At 49.6% G+C, this 16,425-nt stretch overlaps 1 protein-coding gene across 1 annotated transcript in view; it reads left to right on the top strand.

Moving 5' to 3' along the window:
• Window positions 1-16,062, top strand: part of LOC141204997 (uncharacterized) — a 125,893-nt gene extending 109,831 nt beyond the window's left edge. Inside the window, exon 11 of the mRNA XM_073664053.1 lies at window positions 10,174-16,062. Within this exon, the coding sequence (XP_073520154.1) occupies window positions 10,174-11,522 (1,349 nt within the window). The 3' untranslated portion in view covers window positions 11,523-16,062. The remainder of the gene's footprint in view (window positions 1-10,173) is intronic.
• The last annotated feature ends 363 nt before the right edge of the window (window positions 16,063-16,425 follow it).

Raw genomic sequence — 16,425 nt, 5'->3', positions numbered from 1 at the left:
CCTATGGAATCTGGAATGGTGAGAGAACCTGATTCCAGATTAGAGAGGGGATGGGAAAGGGGAAGGGAAGGGGATAAGTGAAGAGGAAAGAGGAAAGGGTGTGGAGAGGGGAAGTGTAAGGGGAGAAGTGGAGAGGGGAAGTGTAAGGGGAGAAGTGGAGAGGAAAGTGGAAGGGGGCAGAGAGGGGAAGTGGAGAAGTGAAGAGGGAAGGGGAGCGGAAGGGGAGAAGAGGAGAGGGAAAGGGGAGAAGTGGAGAGGGAAAGGGGAGAAGTGGAGAGGGAAAGGGGAGAAGTGGAGAGGGAAAGGTGTGGAAAAAGGAAGTGGAGAGGGGAAGGGGAGAAGTGAAGAGGAAAGAGGAAGGGGAGAAGTGGAGAGGGGAAGGGGAGAAGTGAAGAGGAAAGGGTGTGGAAAGGGGAAGTGGAGAGGGGAAGGGGAGAAGTGGAGTGGAAAGCAGAAGGGGAGAAGTGAAGAGGAAAGGGTGTGGAAAGGGGAAGTGGAGAGGGGAAGGGGGGAAGTGGAGAGGGGAAGGGGGGAAGTGGAGAGGAAAGCAGAAGGGGAGAAGTGAAGTGGAGAGGGGAAGGGGAGAAGTGGCGAGGAAAGCAGAAGGGGAGAAGTGAAGAGGAAAGGGTGTGGAGAGGGGAAGTGGAGAAGTGAAGAGGGAAGGGGAGCGGAAGGGGAGAAGTGGAGAGGGAAAGGGGAGAAGTGGAGAGGGAAAGGGGAGAAGTGGAGAGGGAAGGGTGTGGAAAAAGGAAGTGGAGAGGGGAAGGGGAGAAGTGAAGAGGAAAGAGGAAGGGGAGAAGTGGAGAGGGGAAGGGGAGAAGTAAAGAGGAAGAGGAGAAGTGGAGAGGGGAAGGGGAGAAGTGGAGAGGGGAAGGGGAGAACTGAAGAGGAAAGGGTGTGGAAATGGGAAGTGGAGAGGGGAAGTGTAAGGGGAGAAGTGGAGAGGAAAGTGGAAGGGGGCAGAGAGGGGAAGTGGAGAAGTGAAGAGGGAAGGGGAGCGGAAGGGGAGAAGAGGAGAGGGAAAGGGGAGAAGTGGAGAGGGAAAGGGGAGAAGTGGAGAGGGAAAGGGGAGAAGTGGAGAGGGAAGGGTGTGGAAAAAGGAAGTGGAGAGGGGAAGGGGAGAAGTAAAGAGGAAGGGGAGAAGTGGAGAGGGGAAGGGGAGAAGTGAAGAGGAAAGGGTGTGGAAAGGGGAAGTGGAGAGGGGAAGGGGAGAAGTGGAGTGGAAAGCAGAAGGGGAGAAGTGAAGAGGAAAGGGTGTGGAAAGGGGAAGTGGAGAGGGGAAGGGGGGAAGTGGAGAGGAAAGCAGAAGGGGAGAAGTGGAGAGGAAAGCAGAAGGGGAGAAGTGAAGAGGAAAGGGTGTGAAAAGGGTAAGTGGAGAGGGGAAGGGGAGAAGTGGAGAGGAAAGAGGAAAGGGGAAGTGGAGAAGTGAAGAGGGAAGGGGAGCGGAAGGGGAGAAGTGGAGAGGGAAAGGGGAGAAGTGGAGAGGGAAAGGGGAGAAGTGGAGAGGGAAGGGTGTGGAAAAAGGAAGTGGAGAGGGGGAGAGGGGAAGGGGAGAAGTGAAGAGGAAAGAGGAAGGGGAGAAGTGGAGAGGGGAAGGGGAGAAGTAAAGAGGAAGAGGAGAAGTGGAGAGGGGAAGGGGAGAAGTGGAGAGGGGAAGGGGAGAACTGAAGAGGAAAGGGTGTGGAAATGGGAAGTGGAGAGGGGAAGGGGAGAAGTGGAGTGGAAAGCAGAAGGTGAGAAGTGAAGAGGAAAGGGTGTGGAAAGGGGAAGTGGAGAGGGGAAGTGGAGAGGGGAAGGGGAGAAGTGGAGAGGAAAGCAGAAGGGGAGAAGTGAAGAGGAAAGGGTGTAGAGAGGGGAAGGGGAGAAGTGGAGAGGAAAGCAGAAGGGGAGAAGTGAAGAGGAAAGGGTGTGGAAAGGGGAAGTGGAGAGGGGAAGGGGAGAAGTGGAGAGGAAAGCAGAAGGGGAGAAGTGAAGAGGAAAGGGTGTGGAAAGGGGAAGTGGAGAGGGGAAGGGGAGAAGTGGAGAGGAAAGCAGAAGGGGAGAAGTGAAGAGGAAAGGGTGTGGAAAGGGGAAGTGGAGAGGGGAAGGGGAGAAGTGGCGAGGAAAGCAGAAGGGGAGAAGTGAAGAGGAAAGGGGAAGTGGAGAGGGGAAGGGGAGAAGTGAAGAGGAAAGGGTGTGGAGAGGGGAAGGGGAGGTGGGAAGGGGAGAAGTGAAGAGGGAAGGGGGCGGAGAGGGTAAGGGGAGAAGTGAAGAGGAAAGGGGAAGGGGGCTGAGAGGGGAAGGAGAGAAGTGAAGAGGAAGGAGGTGGGGAGGGGAAGGGGAGAAGTGAAGAGGAAAGAGGAAGGGGAGAAGTGGAGAGGGGAAGGGGAGAAGTAAAGAGGAAGAGGAGAAGTGGAGAGGGGAAGGGGAGAAGTGGAGAGGGGAAGGGGAGAACTGAAGAGGAAAGGGTGTGGAAATGGGAAGTGGAGAGGGGAAGGGGAGAAGTGGAGTGGAAAGCAGAAGGTGAGAAGTGAAGAGGAAAGGGTGTGGAAAGGGGAAGTGGAGAGGGGAAGGGGAGAAGTGGAGAGGAAAGCAGAAGGGGAGAAGTGAAGAGGAAAGGGTGTAGAGAGGGGAAGGGGAGAAGTGGAGAGGAAAGCAGAAGGGGAGAAGTGAAGAGGAAAGGGTGTGGAAAGGGGAAGTGGAGAGGGGAAGGGGAGAAGTGGAGAGGAAAGCAGAAGGGGAGAAGTGAAGAGGAAAGGGTGTGGAAAGGGGAAGTGGAGAGGGGAAGGGGAGAAGTGGAGAGGAAAGCAGAAGGGGAGAAGTGAAGAGGAAAGGGTGTGGAAAGGGGAAGTGGAGAGGGGAAGGGGAGAAGTGGCGAGGAAAGCACAAGGGGAGAAGTGAAGAGGAAAGGGTGTGGAAAGGGGAAGTGGAGAGGGGCAGGGGAGAAGTGGAGAGGGGAAGGGGAGAAGTGAAGAGGAAAGGGTGTGGAGAGGGGAAGGGGAGGTGGGAAGGGGAGAAGTGAAGAGGGAAGGGGGCGGAGAGGGTAAGGGGAGAAGTGAAGAGGAAAGGGGAAGGGGGCTGAGAGGGGAAGGAGAGAAGTGAAGAGGAAGGAGGTGGGGAGGGGAAGGGGAGAAGTGAAGAGGAAAGGGGAAGGAGAGAAGTGAAGAGGAAGGAGGTGGAGAGGGGAAGGGGAGAAGTGAAGAGGAAAGGGGGAAGGGGGCGGAGAGGTGAAGGATAAGTAAAAGTGGTAAAGAATTGTATCCAACCTATAGTGTAGAGGGAGAGACAGGTGCTTGAGCTCTGTGGATGGCAGTATCAATGCAGAAGTGTAGTTTTATGGGAAAAAGGTGAGTGGAGTGGTGAAAGAATGAATTGTAAAAAAAAAATTACCTAAAGGAAGATAGTAAATACCAGGAAAAATTGAACCGGAAAAGTGAAAAACGAAAAAAATTGTGTGAAAGAAAGTTATGTGCTTTAGAAAGTGGTAAGTGAAAATTCATCAGGGCTACAGTCTGAGGATATAGGGGAGACATGAAAGGTAAATGGTAAAATCTGCCTATATCGTACGGTCCAACCATAATATACTAAATAGGGTATGCACATAAGGCTTCATGAACCGGTCAGTAGCCAGTATGTGTACAGGACAGATACAGAGGGCTATTAAGTGCATGGACGGTGTGTGAACAAATGCTACAAAGGTCATGATTTAAGAAAAATTTTTATGGGCAAAACAGGAATAGACAAGTGAGGTGAGGCGATAGGTCAGTCTAAGGAAATAAATTTTTAGGCCACGCTTAAAATTGTGGGTATTGGGGATTAATCAATTTGTCCTGGGTAGTGCATTCCAGAGAATTGGCGCAGCTCAAGAGAAGTCTTGGAAACGGGAGTGGGAGTTTCGGGTTATTGAGGATTTTAGTTTTAAGTCATTAGCAGGACAGAGGGCACGGGTAGGGTGGTAGACTGAGATGAGGGAGGAGATATAGGGTGGTGCTGAACTGTGGAGAGCTTTGTGGGTGAGAGTGATAAGTTTATATAGGATCTTACAGCGGATGGGCAACCAGTGCAATGACTGGCGCAGTGTAGAGGCTTTGGTGTAGCAGCTGGAGAGGAATATGATCTTGGCTGCTACATTTAGAACGGATTGGAGAGGGGAAAGTTTAATACGAGGGAGACCGATCACTAGAGAGTTACAGTAGTCCAGGCGAGAATGAATAAGAGCAACAGTGAGAGTTGTTGCAGAGTCAGTGTGATCGGATGTGGGGAGTGAAGGAAAGATCTAAATCAAGGATGACCCCAAGACAGCGGGCATGTTGCTGGGGAGTAATGGTAGAGCCACACACGGAGATGGCAATATCGGGCATAGGTAGGTTAGTGGAGGGAGGAAACAGAAGGAGTTCAGTTTTAGATAAAGGGAGGACATGATAGAGACAGCGGACAGACAATTACTGTCAAGAGATGATGTGTATAATGTGGTGTCATCAGCCTAGAGATGGTACTGAAAACCGAATCTACTGATTGTTTGTCCAATGGGGGGCGGTGTATAGAGAGTAGAGGAGGGGGCCTAGGACTGATCCTTGAGGAACCCCAACAGGAAGGGGAAGGAGAGAGGAGGAGGAGCCCGCGAATGACACAGAGAAGGAGCGGTCAGAGAGATAGGAGGAGAACCAATAGAGACCAGTGTCCTTGAGGCCAATAGAGCGGAGCATAGTGAGGAGGAGCTGGTGATCCACAGTGTCGAATGCTGCAGAGAGATCCAGGAGAAACAGCAGGGAGTAGTGACCATTAGATTTAGCTGTTAGTAGATCATTAGAGACTTTAGTGAGGGCAGTTTCAGTGGAGTGTAAGGAGCGGAAACCAGATTGTAAAGGTTCAAGAAGAGAAGAAGAGCATTATTTATGAGAAGGCAGTTTAGACGGAAGTGAACCAAATGTTCCGGGAGTATAGCGATAAAGGGAAGATTAGAGATCGGTCTTTAGTTAGTAGGTTCTGGTCGAGGAATGTTTTTTTTAAGTAATGGGTGTATGCCAGTGTGTTTGAAGGAGGAGTGAAAGTTACCATATGAGAGAAAGAGGCTAAATATTTTAGTTAGGTGAGTGGTGACAGCCAGTAAAGGGACTGAAGGAGATATGAGGAAATAGGGTCACTGGTGCAAGTAGTAGGGCGAGAAGATGCGAGGTGTCGGGTATCCTTTTCTATGAATGGTTGAAAGAGAGAAAGTGAGCTAGATGCAGTGCAGGAGGGAAAAGATTGCAGGATATTTGGGGATTGGGAGAAAATTTCCTGTCGGATATGGTCAATTTTTTTGTTTGAAATAATTGGCCAGGTCGTCAGTGCTGAGTTCGGTGGTCGGGGCCTGCAAAATGAAAAGTGTCAAAGAATTGTTGGCTAGTGCAGTGATAAGGGTCTTGAAGTAGGTTTGTTTGGAAAGGTGAAGGGCAGAGTTGTATGTTTTTAGCATAAACTTATAATACACTGCTCAAAAAAATAAAGGGAACAGTGAAATCCCCCCTCCTAGATGTGAATGAATGAAATCTTCTCATTGAATACTTTGTTCTGTAGAAAGCTGAATGTGCTGACAACAAAATCACATAAAAATCATCAATGGAAATCACATTTATTAACCAATGGAGGCCTGGATTTGGAGTCACCCCCAAAATTAAAGTGGAAAAACACACTACAGGCTGATCCAACTGTGATGTAATGTCCTTAAAACAAGTCAAAATGAGGCTCAGTATTGTGTGTGGCCTCCACGGGCCTGTATGACCTCCCTACAATGCCTGGGCATGCTCCTGATGAGGCTGAGTATTGTGTGTGGCCTCCACGTGCCTGTATGACCTCCCTACAACGCCTGGGCATGCTCCTGATGAGGCTGAGTATTGTGTGTGGCCTCCACGTGCCTGTATGACCTCCCTACAACGCCTGAGCATGCTCCTGATGAGGCTGAGTATTGTGTGTGGCCTCCACGTGACTGTATGACCTCCCTACAACGCCTGGGCATGCTCCTGATGAGGCTGAGTATTGTGTGTGGCCTCCACGTGCCTATATGACCTCCCTACAACGCCTGGGCATGCTCCTGATGAGGCTGAGTATTGTGTGTGGCCTCCACGGGCCTGTATGACCTCCCTACAACGCCTGGGCATGCTCCTGATGAGGCTGAGCATTGTGTGTGGCCTCCACGTACCTGTATGACCTCCCTACAACGCCTGGGCATGCTCCTGATGAGGCTCAGTATTGTGTGTGGCCTCCACGTGCCTGTATGACCTCCCTACAACGCCTGGGCATGCTCCTGATGAGGCTGAGTATTGTGTGTGGCCTCCACGTGCCTGTATGACCTCCCTACAACGCCTGGGCATGCTCCTGATGAGGCTGAGTATTGTGTGTGGCCTCCACGTGCCTGTATGACCTCCCTACAATGCCTGGGCATGCTCCTGATAAGGCTGAGTATTGTGTGAGGCCTCCACGTGCCTGTATGATCTCCCTACAACGCCTGGGCATGCTCCTGATGAGGGTGAGCATTGTGTGTGGCCTCCACGTGCCTGTATGACCTCCCTACAACGCCTGGGCATGCTCCTGATGAGGCTGAGTATTGTGTGTGGCCTCCACGTGCCTGTATGACCTCCCTACAACGCCTGGGCATGCTCCTGATGAGGCTGAGCATTGTGTGTGGCCTCCACGTACCTGTATGACCTCCCTACAACGCCTGGGCATGCTCCTGATGAGGCTGAGTATTGTGCGTGGCCTCCACGTACCTGTATGACCTCCCTACAACGCCTGGGTATGCTCCTGATGAGGGTGAGTATTGTGTGTGGCCTCCACGTGCCTGTATGACCTCCCTACAACGCCTGGGCATGCTCCTGATGAGGCTGAGCATTGTGTGTGGCCTCCACGTACCTGTATGACCTCCCTACAACGCCTGGGCATGCTCCTGATGAGGGTGAGTATTGTGTGTGGCCTCCACGTGCCTGTATGACCTCCCTACAACGCCTGGGCATGCTCCTGATGAGGCTGAGTATTGTGCGTGGCCTCCACGTGCCTGTATGAGCTCCCTACAACGCCTGGGCATGCTCCTGATGAGGCTGAGTATTGTGTGTGGCCTCCACGTGCCTGTATGTCCTCCCTACAACGCCTGGGCATGCTCCTGATGAGGCTGAGTATTGTGTGTGGCCTCCACGTGCCTGTATGACCTCCCTACAATGCCTGGACATGCTCCTGATGAGGCTGTGCATTGTGTGTGGCCTCCACGTGCCTGTATGACCTCCCTACAACGCCTGGGCATGCTCCTGATGAGGCCGAGTATTGTGTGTGGCCTCCACGTGCCTGTATGACCTCCCTACAACGCCTGGGCATGCTCCTGATGAGGCTGAGTATTGTGTGTGGCCTGCACGTGGCTGTATGACCTCCCTACAACGCCTGGGCATGCTCCTGATGAGGCTGAGTATTGTGTGTGGCCTGCACGTGCCTGTATGACCTCCCTACAACGCCTGGGCATGCTCCTGATGAGGCTGAGTATTGTGTGTGGCCTGCACGTGGCTGTATGACCTCCCTACAACGCCTGGGCATGCTCCTGATGAGGCTGAGTATTGTGTGTGGCCTCCACGTGCCTGTATGACCTCCCTACAACGCCTGGGCATGCTCCTGATGAGGCTGAGTATTGTGTGTGGCCTCCACGTGCCTGTATGACCTCCCTACAATGCCTGGACATGCTCCTGATGAGGCTGTGCATTGTGTGTGGCCTCCACGTGCCTGTATGACCTCCCTACAACGCCTGGGCATGCTCCTGATGAGGCCGAGTATTGTGTGTGGCCTCCACGTGCCTGTATGACCTCCCTACAACGCCTGGGCATGCTCCTGATGAGGCTGAGTATTGTGTGTGGCCTGCACGTGGCTGTATGACCTCCCTACAACGCCTGGGCATGCTCCTGATGAGGCTGAGTATTGTGTGTGGCCTCCACGTGTCTGTATGACCTCCCTACAACGCCTGGGCATGCTCCTGATGAGGCTGAGTATTGTGTGTGGCCTGCACGTGGCTGTATGACCTCCCTACAACGCCTGGGCATGCTCCTGATGAGGCTGAGTATTGCGTGTGGCCTCCACGTGCCTGTATGACCTCCCTACAATGCCTGGGCATGCTCCTGATGAGGCTGAGTTATGACCTCCCTACAACGCCTGGGCATGCTCCTGATGAGGCTGAGTATTGTGTGTGGCCTCCACGTGCCTGTATGACCCCCCTACAACGCCTGGGCATGCTCCTGATGAGGCTCAGTATTGTGTGTGGCCTCCACGTGCCTGTATGACCTCCCTACAACACCTGGGCATGCTCCTGATGAGGCTGAGTATTGTGTGTGGCCTCCACGTGCCTGTATGACCTCCCTACAACGCCTGGGCATGCTCCTGATGAGGTTGCGGATGGTCTCCTGTGGGATCTCCTCCCAGACCTGGACTAAAGCATCCGCCAACTCCTGGACAGTCTGTGGTGCAACGTGACGTTGGCGGATGGAGCGAGACATGATGTCCCAGATGTGCTCAATCGGATTCAGGTCTGGGGAACGGGCGGCCAGTCCATAGCTTCAATGCCTTCATCTTGCAGGAACTGCTGACACACTCCAGCCACATGAGGTCTGGCATTGTCCTGCATTAGGAGTAACCCAGGGCCAACCGCACCAGCATATGGTCTCACAAGGGGTCTGAGGATCTCATCTCGGTACCTAATGGCAGTCAGGCTACCTCTGGCGAGCACATGGAGGGCCACCCGACACCATTACTGACCCACTGCCGAACCGGTCATGCTGAAGGATGTTGCAGGCAGCAGATCGCTCTCCTCAGCGTCTCCAGACTCTGTCACGTCTGTCACATGTGCTCAGTGTGAACCTGCTTTCATCTGTGAAGAGCACAGGGCGCCAGGGGCGACTTTGCCAATCCTGGTGTTCTGTGGCAAATGCCAAGCGTCCTGCACGGTGTTGAGCTGTGAGCACAACCCCCATCTGTGGACGTCGGGCCCTCATACCACCCTCATGGAGTCAGTTTCTAACCGTTTTTGCAGACACATGCACATTTGTGGCCTGCTGGAGGTCATTTTGCAGGGCTCTGGCAGTGCTCCTCCTGTTCCTCCTTGCACAAAGGCGGAGGTAGCTTTCCTGCTGCTGGGTTGTTGCCCTCGTACGGCCTCCTCCACGTCTCCTGGTGTACTGGCCTGTCTCCTGATAGCGCCTCCAGCCTCTGGACACTACGCTGACAGACACAGCAAACCTTCTTGCCACAGCTCGCATTGATGTGCCATCCTGGATGAGCTGCACTACCTGAGCAACTTCTGTGGGTTGTAGAGTCCGTCTCATGCTACCACAAGTGTGAAAGCACAACCAACATTCAAAAGTGACCAAAACATCAGCCAGAAAGCATTGGTACTAAGATGTGGTCTGTGGTCCCCACCTGCAGAGCCACTCCTTTATTGAGGGTGTCTTGATAATTGCCAATAATTTCCATCTATCGTCTATTCCATTTGCACAACAGCATGTGAAATTGATTGTCAATCAGTGTTGCTTCCTAAGTGGACAGTTTGATTTCACAGAAGTTTGATTTACTTGGAGTTATATTCTGTTCTGTTAAGTGTTCCCTTTATTTTTTTGAGCAGTGTAGATGAAATCTTCGGCTGGATGGGATTTTCTCCACAGGCGTTCGGTCACCACTCCTAATAATGAACCGGTCATCAGTGAAGCGTCTGTAGAGCTTTATATTGGTAGCGTATTTAGAATTGTAAATATATTTCTTTTCGAACATCCCCATGAATAAATTTGCACAACTTGCTGCGACTCTCGTCCCGTCAGTCCTACCAAAGTAGACCGGAGTTGATCCGATTGTTCTCCCCTCTCTTCTGTTAAAGACTTCAGCATTGTCTCAGTTCTACTATTAGAGATTTGTTTTAGCATCTGCGTTTGCTATTTTATGTAGAAATGTTAAAAAGTTCCTGTTACATTATTACAAAATAAAAAACTTTTGTATTTTTGGCAGATATCTTTACTGGGAACTCGGATAGACATCTGATATCTTCAGAATTTAAAATGGAAGGTTGTGGTATCACAACAGATACATATGAAGAACCCTCACCCCGTAGCGGGAACGATCTAGGATCTGGTCAACTGGTCTTCTCTTCTAATTCATCACAGAAGAGTCACAGAAGAGGTGTTAAAGAACAAAAAGCTAACACCGGGGAGAACCCATTTTTATGTTCAGAATGTGGGAAATGTTTTAATTACAAATCAAAACTTGTTATCCATGAGAAAACCCACACAGGGGAGAAGCCGTATTCATGTTCAGAATGTGGGAAATGTTTTAATTTTAAATCGAAACTTGTTATCCATGAGAAAATACACACAGGGGAGAAGCCGTATTCCTGTTCAGAATGTGGGAAATGTTTTAATTACAAATCAAAACTTGTTATCCATGAGAAAACCCACACAGGGGAGAAGCCGTATTCATGTTCAGAATGTGGGAAATGTTTTAATTTTAAATCGAAACTTGTTATCCATGAGAAAATACACACAGGGGAGAAGCCGTATTCCTGTTCAGAATGTGGGAAATGTTTTAATTACAAATCAAAACTTGTTATCCATGAGAAAACCCACACAGGGGAGAAGCCGTATTCATGTTCAGAATGTGGGAAATGTTTTAATTACAAATCAAAACTTGTTATCCATGAGAAAACCCACACAGGGGAGAAGCCGTATTCATGTTCAGAATGTGGGAAATGTTTTAATTTTAAATCGAAACTTGTTATACATCAGAGGACTCACACAGGGGAGAAGCCGTATTCATGCTCAGATTGCGAGAAATGTTTTAATCGGAAATCAAACCTTGTTCAGCATCAAAGAATCCACACGGGGGAGAAGCCGTATTCGTGCTCAGAATGTGGGAAATCCTTTACGTGTAAGCCAAAGCTTGCTATACATCAGAGAAGTCACACAGGAGAGAAGCCATTTACATGTTCAGAATGTGGGAAATGTTTTAACCAGAAATCAATTCTTATTAGACATCATCAAATTCATACATGGCAAAAGCCACCTTCAACGTTCAACGACAAATCCAATCTCGTTACACATCAGAGCGTCCACACAGAGGAGAAATCGTTTTTATGCCCAGAATGCGGGAAATGTTTTAATTGGAAATCAGATCTTGTTAAGCATCAAAAAACTCACACAGGGGAGAAGCCGTACTCCTGTTTGGAATGCGGAAAATGTTTCAAGCAGAAATCAACTCTCAGGACACATGAGAGAATTCACACGGGGGAAAAACCATTTTCATGTTCGGAATGTGGGAAATGTTTTAGCCATAAATTTGCTTTCGACGTACATCAGAGCTGTCACACGGGGGAGAAGCCGTATTCGTGTTTAGAATGTGGGAAATGTTATAGGGTTAAAGTAGATCTCGTTAGACATCAAAAATGTCATAAAGGCGAGAAGCCGTATTCATGCTCTGACTGTGAGAAATCTTTTAGTTGGAGGTCCAGTCTTATTGTCCATCAAAAAACTCATATGGGGGAGAAGTCATAATGATGTTCTGAATGTCGAAATGTTCACTTTGAACTCGCACAGTTTTTTTTTTTTCTACTCTTATAAAATGAAACCGTTTCCAAATTTTTTTTTTAAGCTATATTCAAAGACCCAATTATGCAAAAGCATGAAAATCTGAGGCGGACGAAGCCTGCCCGGCCAATTCATCCAAATTTTCGCCACGTGACCCCCTGACTGGAGCAAGATTTCTGTGGTGCCCAAGATGCACCTTATCAAGAGATGAATTGACCACAGAGAAGTGGACTATTTTCCTATGACTTCTTCACGAATTCTGTATTTTCCAACTTTATGAAAAGATTCAATAAACTGCTGTATTTTTTTTTTTTTTATAAGAATTATTGTGAAGTCCCAGTGTACCAAAATATATGCATATCGTCCGTTTTGCTTCGTGGCATGGGTTTTTTTTTTTTTTTTTTGGGGCCGAGAAGCTACATGCAGTCGTACATCACCAAGCAGAATGCCAGGCGTTGGATGAAGTGGTGTAAAGCCACCACTGGACTCTGGAACGGTGGAAATTTGTTCTGTGCAGTGTCGGATCACGCTTCTCTATTTGACATATGATGTAGGAGTCTGTGTTTGGCGAATGCTAGAACTTTACCCACCTGACTCCATGGTACCAGCTGTAAAGTTTGGTGCAGGGACATTGTGGTCCCTAGCTATGGCATCTTTGTTACCACATGCTATATGTAGCTCCTTCTCCGGTGAGAAGTCTGCGTAAAGTGCTACCATTGCTGCAGCTTCTCTAGACTTGTCTCCGATGTGCTCGATGGAGACATCATTGGTCGGTGATTATACAAGAGCTGCCAGCAGCAGATCTTGATGATTTGTTCTTCAGAACCTTCCTCAGACGACCATCAATAACCTCAGTCATAGTAGCCGAGGCTGGAAGTGCCGGGATTTCTGCACATAGCTCTCGATCTTGAGCCATGGCGACTTGATGGATGAACGATCTGTAGGAATATCGATCTTGTGAAAGCCAAGATCCACCTGGGTCCTCTCCACCGTTATCTTGATTGTATCAAGCCATCGGACGGTCAGTCTTCTTCGCCTTGTTCCTTCTATTCTTCCAACCATGATGTCCTTCTTCAGTGATTGGACACAGCATACGAAGAGAGCAAGTAGGCAAGTCGTAGCTTGATGATCCTTGCTTCGAGTGACATGTCTGGTTTGATTTGTTTATTCTTTTTTGCCATTGATGGTATCGATACCATCCTTTCTCCAGAACCACATTTTGAAGTCATCGATTCTTCTTCTGTCTTGTTTCTTTATCGTCCAGGTTTTGCATTCATTACTACAGAAAGGACCAGACTATGTACGAGTCGTGTCTTCGTTACCAGTGAAATGTTACTCAATTTGAAGACCTTGTCCAATGACTTCATTGTTGATTTTGCCCGCAGCTATTCTCCTATTGACTTCCGGTGTCGTCGCTGCATCTTGAGTGATCATTGATCCGAGTTGGTTGAAGTCCTTTACAACTCAAAGTTTGTCGGCAAATAAGTCCCAGTCGTACGTGGCAGTAGTCAATATCTTTATTTTCCTTGTATTGAGTTGGAGTCCCATTCTCGAGCTTTCCATCTTTACACTCCGTAATAAGCCCCTTCATTCCAGCTACGCTTGTTACTATCAATGTCGTATTGTTGGATGAATCATCAACAATCTTGAGTCTTTCTTCTTTTTCGGCAAGTCTAGCCTTCCTGAAAAAATAGCTTTTGCATATAAATTTAAAGAGAAATGGTGACCGGACGCAGCCTTGCTCTACTTTGAACCATGCCATGTCTCATTCGGACTGTTGCTTCTTGGTTGATGTAAGAGTTCCTAATGAGGCGGCTCAGATGGTTCAGCATACCCATATCCTTCATGGTATTCCAAAGTTTCTGGTGATCAACGATCGAAGGCTTTTCTGTAGTTGATGAACCAAAAATAGATCTTGTTGTGTTCTTTGGCCTTTTCCATTATCCATCTAATGTTAGCAATTACTAGTGATGATCAAGCACTAAAATGATAGAGTACTCGAATTGAGCAGCTCGACTCGAATACCGAGTATAATGGAAGTCAATAGGAAACTCGAGCATTTTTCCAGAAGACCATAACAGGAGGGCTGGGGAGCCAGGAAAATCGCTGAAGTGGATGGAAACAGTGCTCAAATGGAATGGGAACAGCATGGGGAAGATGTCTGGATGCATCTCTGCCTCCCGCGTTGCTTCTGGGAACAATGTTGTCAGCGTATTATTATTATGCCATTTATTCCATGGCGCTTTACATTTGAGGTATACATAGCAAAAACAATTACAGTAATCATGAACAATACAAGTCTCTGACTGGTACAGGAGGAGAGAGGACCCTGCCCGCGAGGGCTCACAGTCTACAAGGGATGGGTGAGGATACAGTAGGTGAGGGTAGAGCTGGTCATGCAGCGGTATGGTGGAGCGAGGACCCTGCCCGCGAGGGCTCACAGTCTACAAGGGATGGGTGAGGATACAGTAGGTGAGGGTAGAGCTGGTCGTGCAGCGGTATGGTGGAGCGAGGATCCTGCCCGCGAGGGCTCACAGTCTACAAGGGATGGGTGAGGATACAGTAGGTGAGGGTAGAGCTGGTCGTGCAGCGGTATGGTGGAGAGAGGATCCTGCCCGCGAGGGCTCACAGTCTACAAGGGATGGGTGAGGATACAGTAGGTGAGGGTAGAGCTGGTCGTGCAGCGGTATGGTGGAGCGAGGATCCTGCCCGCGAGGGCTCACAGTCTACAAGGGATGGGTGAGGATACAGTAGGTGAGGGTAGAGCTGGTCGTGCAGCGGTATGGTGGAGCGAGGATCCTGCCCGCGAGGGCTCACAGTCTACAAGGGATGGGTGAGGATACAGTAGGTGAGGGTAGAGCTGGTCGTGCAGCGGTATGGTGGAGCGAGGATCCTGCCCGCGAGGGCTCACAGTCTACAAGGGATGGGTGAGGATACAGTAGGTGAGGGTAGAGCTGGTCGTGCAGCAGTATGGTGGAGCGAGGACCCTGCCCGCGAGGGCTCAGTCTACAAGGGATGGGTGAGGATACAGTAGGTGAGGGTAGAACTGGTCGTGCAGTGGTATGGTGGAGCGAGGATCCTGCCCGCGAGGGCTCACAGTCTACAAAGGATGGGTGAGGATACAGTAGGTGAGGGTAGAGCTGGTCGTGCAGCGGTATGGTGGAGCGAGGACCCTGCCCGCGAGGGCTCAGTCTACAAGGGATGGGTGAGGATACAGTAGGTGGAGGTAGAGCTGGTCGTGGAGCGAGGACCCAGCCCGCGAGGGCTCACAATCTACAAGGGATGGGTGAGGATACAGTAGGTGAAGGTAGAGCTGGTCGTGTGGTGGAGCGAGTGTTACTGCAAGTTGTTGGCTTGTCGGAAGAGGTGGGTCTTTAGGTTCCTTTTGAAGGTTTCCACGGTAGGCGAGAGTCTGATGTGTTTGGGTAGAGAGTTCCAGAGTAGGGGGGAAGCACGGGAGAAATCTTGTATACGGTTGTGGGAGGAGGAGATGGGAGTAGAGAAGGAGATCTTGTGAGGATCGGAGGTTGCATGCGGGTATGTAACGGGAGACTAGGTCACAGATGTATGGAGGAGACAGGTTGTGGATGGCTTTGTATGTCATGCTTAGGGTTTTGAACTAGAGTCTCTGGGTAATGGGGAGCCAGTGAAGAGATTGCAAGAGGGGAGAGGCCGGGGAATAGCGGGGGGTCAGGTGGATTAGTCTGGCAGCAGAGTTTAGGATCGATTGGAGGGGTGCGAGAGTGTTAGAGGGGAGGCCACAGAGCAGGAGGTTGCAGTAGTCGAGGCGGGAGATGATGAGGGCGTGCACTAGTGTTTTTGCAGATTCGTGGTTGAGGAATGTGTGGATCGGGGAGATATTTTTGAGTTGGGGTCGGCAGGAAGTTGAAAGGGCTTCGATATGTGGTTTGAAGAAGAGGAGTGTCCAGGGTTACTCCAAGGCAGCGAGCTTGCAGGACTGGGGAGAGTGGGCAGCCATTGACTATGATGGATAGGTCAGATGGGGGTTGTGTGAGATGGTGGAAAGATGATGAATTCTGTTTTATCCATGTTAGATTTCTAAAACTTATCAGAGAAGAAGGATGAAATAGCGGACAGACATTGTCCCACTATGACGACACAGCATTTATTCTTAATTATGCCAGACGTATTTTTCAGTAGGTAAAAGAGACATATGCCATTGTTTATTTGAAAAAGCACACAGAAAATCAATGACTAATCCGGTCCCAATACTTCAAAAAATACATAAAAGAAAACCCTCCTACTATATACAAAACACGATAATTATTTACCGTTCAGAAAGCGGTGGCTTATACGCAGAGATAGGCAAGTATGGTAGGAGGGTAGGGATATTTTGGCCCTAATGAAGGCCTGACAGTTTCCCTACCTTGTCGCGGAGGTTGGCACCCTATGGGGAATATGTGTGCTTGCTGTTTGACATTTATGGTGGTGCTATTCCCTTGCAGGATGTAACAGGGTGAGTAAGGGAGAGCGGGGGCGCCACATCGTTCCCCCTAGGGTGCCAACCTCCGCGGCAAGGTAGGGAAACTAACAGGCCTTCATTAGGGTCAAAATATCCTTACCCTCTCACCATACTTACCTATCTCTGTCCATTGTTCATATGAGCCTGAATGTTGAATCTTGAATTGAGATTGTTGACTACCTATTGTATCTGCCCCTGTAGCTTATTGTTCTGCTGTTCTTGAGGGACAGAGACGCAGGTGAATTGAACAATTGATGTTTGTTAATGCCTGCTGACTACCTATTGTATCTGCCCCTGCAGCTTATTGTTCTGCTATTCTTGAGGGACAGAGACGCAGGTGAATTGAACAATTGATGTTTGTTAATTTGGTTAATGCCTACTGACTAC

The sequence above is a fragment of the Phyllobates terribilis genome, unplaced genomic scaffold (assembly GCF_046119375.1).
Source record: "Phyllobates terribilis strain yellow unplaced genomic scaffold, ASM4611937v1 Scaffold_136__1_contigs__length_4911898, whole genome shotgun sequence".
In the NCBI taxonomy this organism is placed as follows: Eukaryota; Metazoa; Chordata; class Amphibia; order Anura; family Dendrobatidae; genus Phyllobates; species Phyllobates terribilis.
Note: the sequence above shows the minus strand (reverse complement) of the source record. Positions and strands in the feature narration are given on the sequence as shown.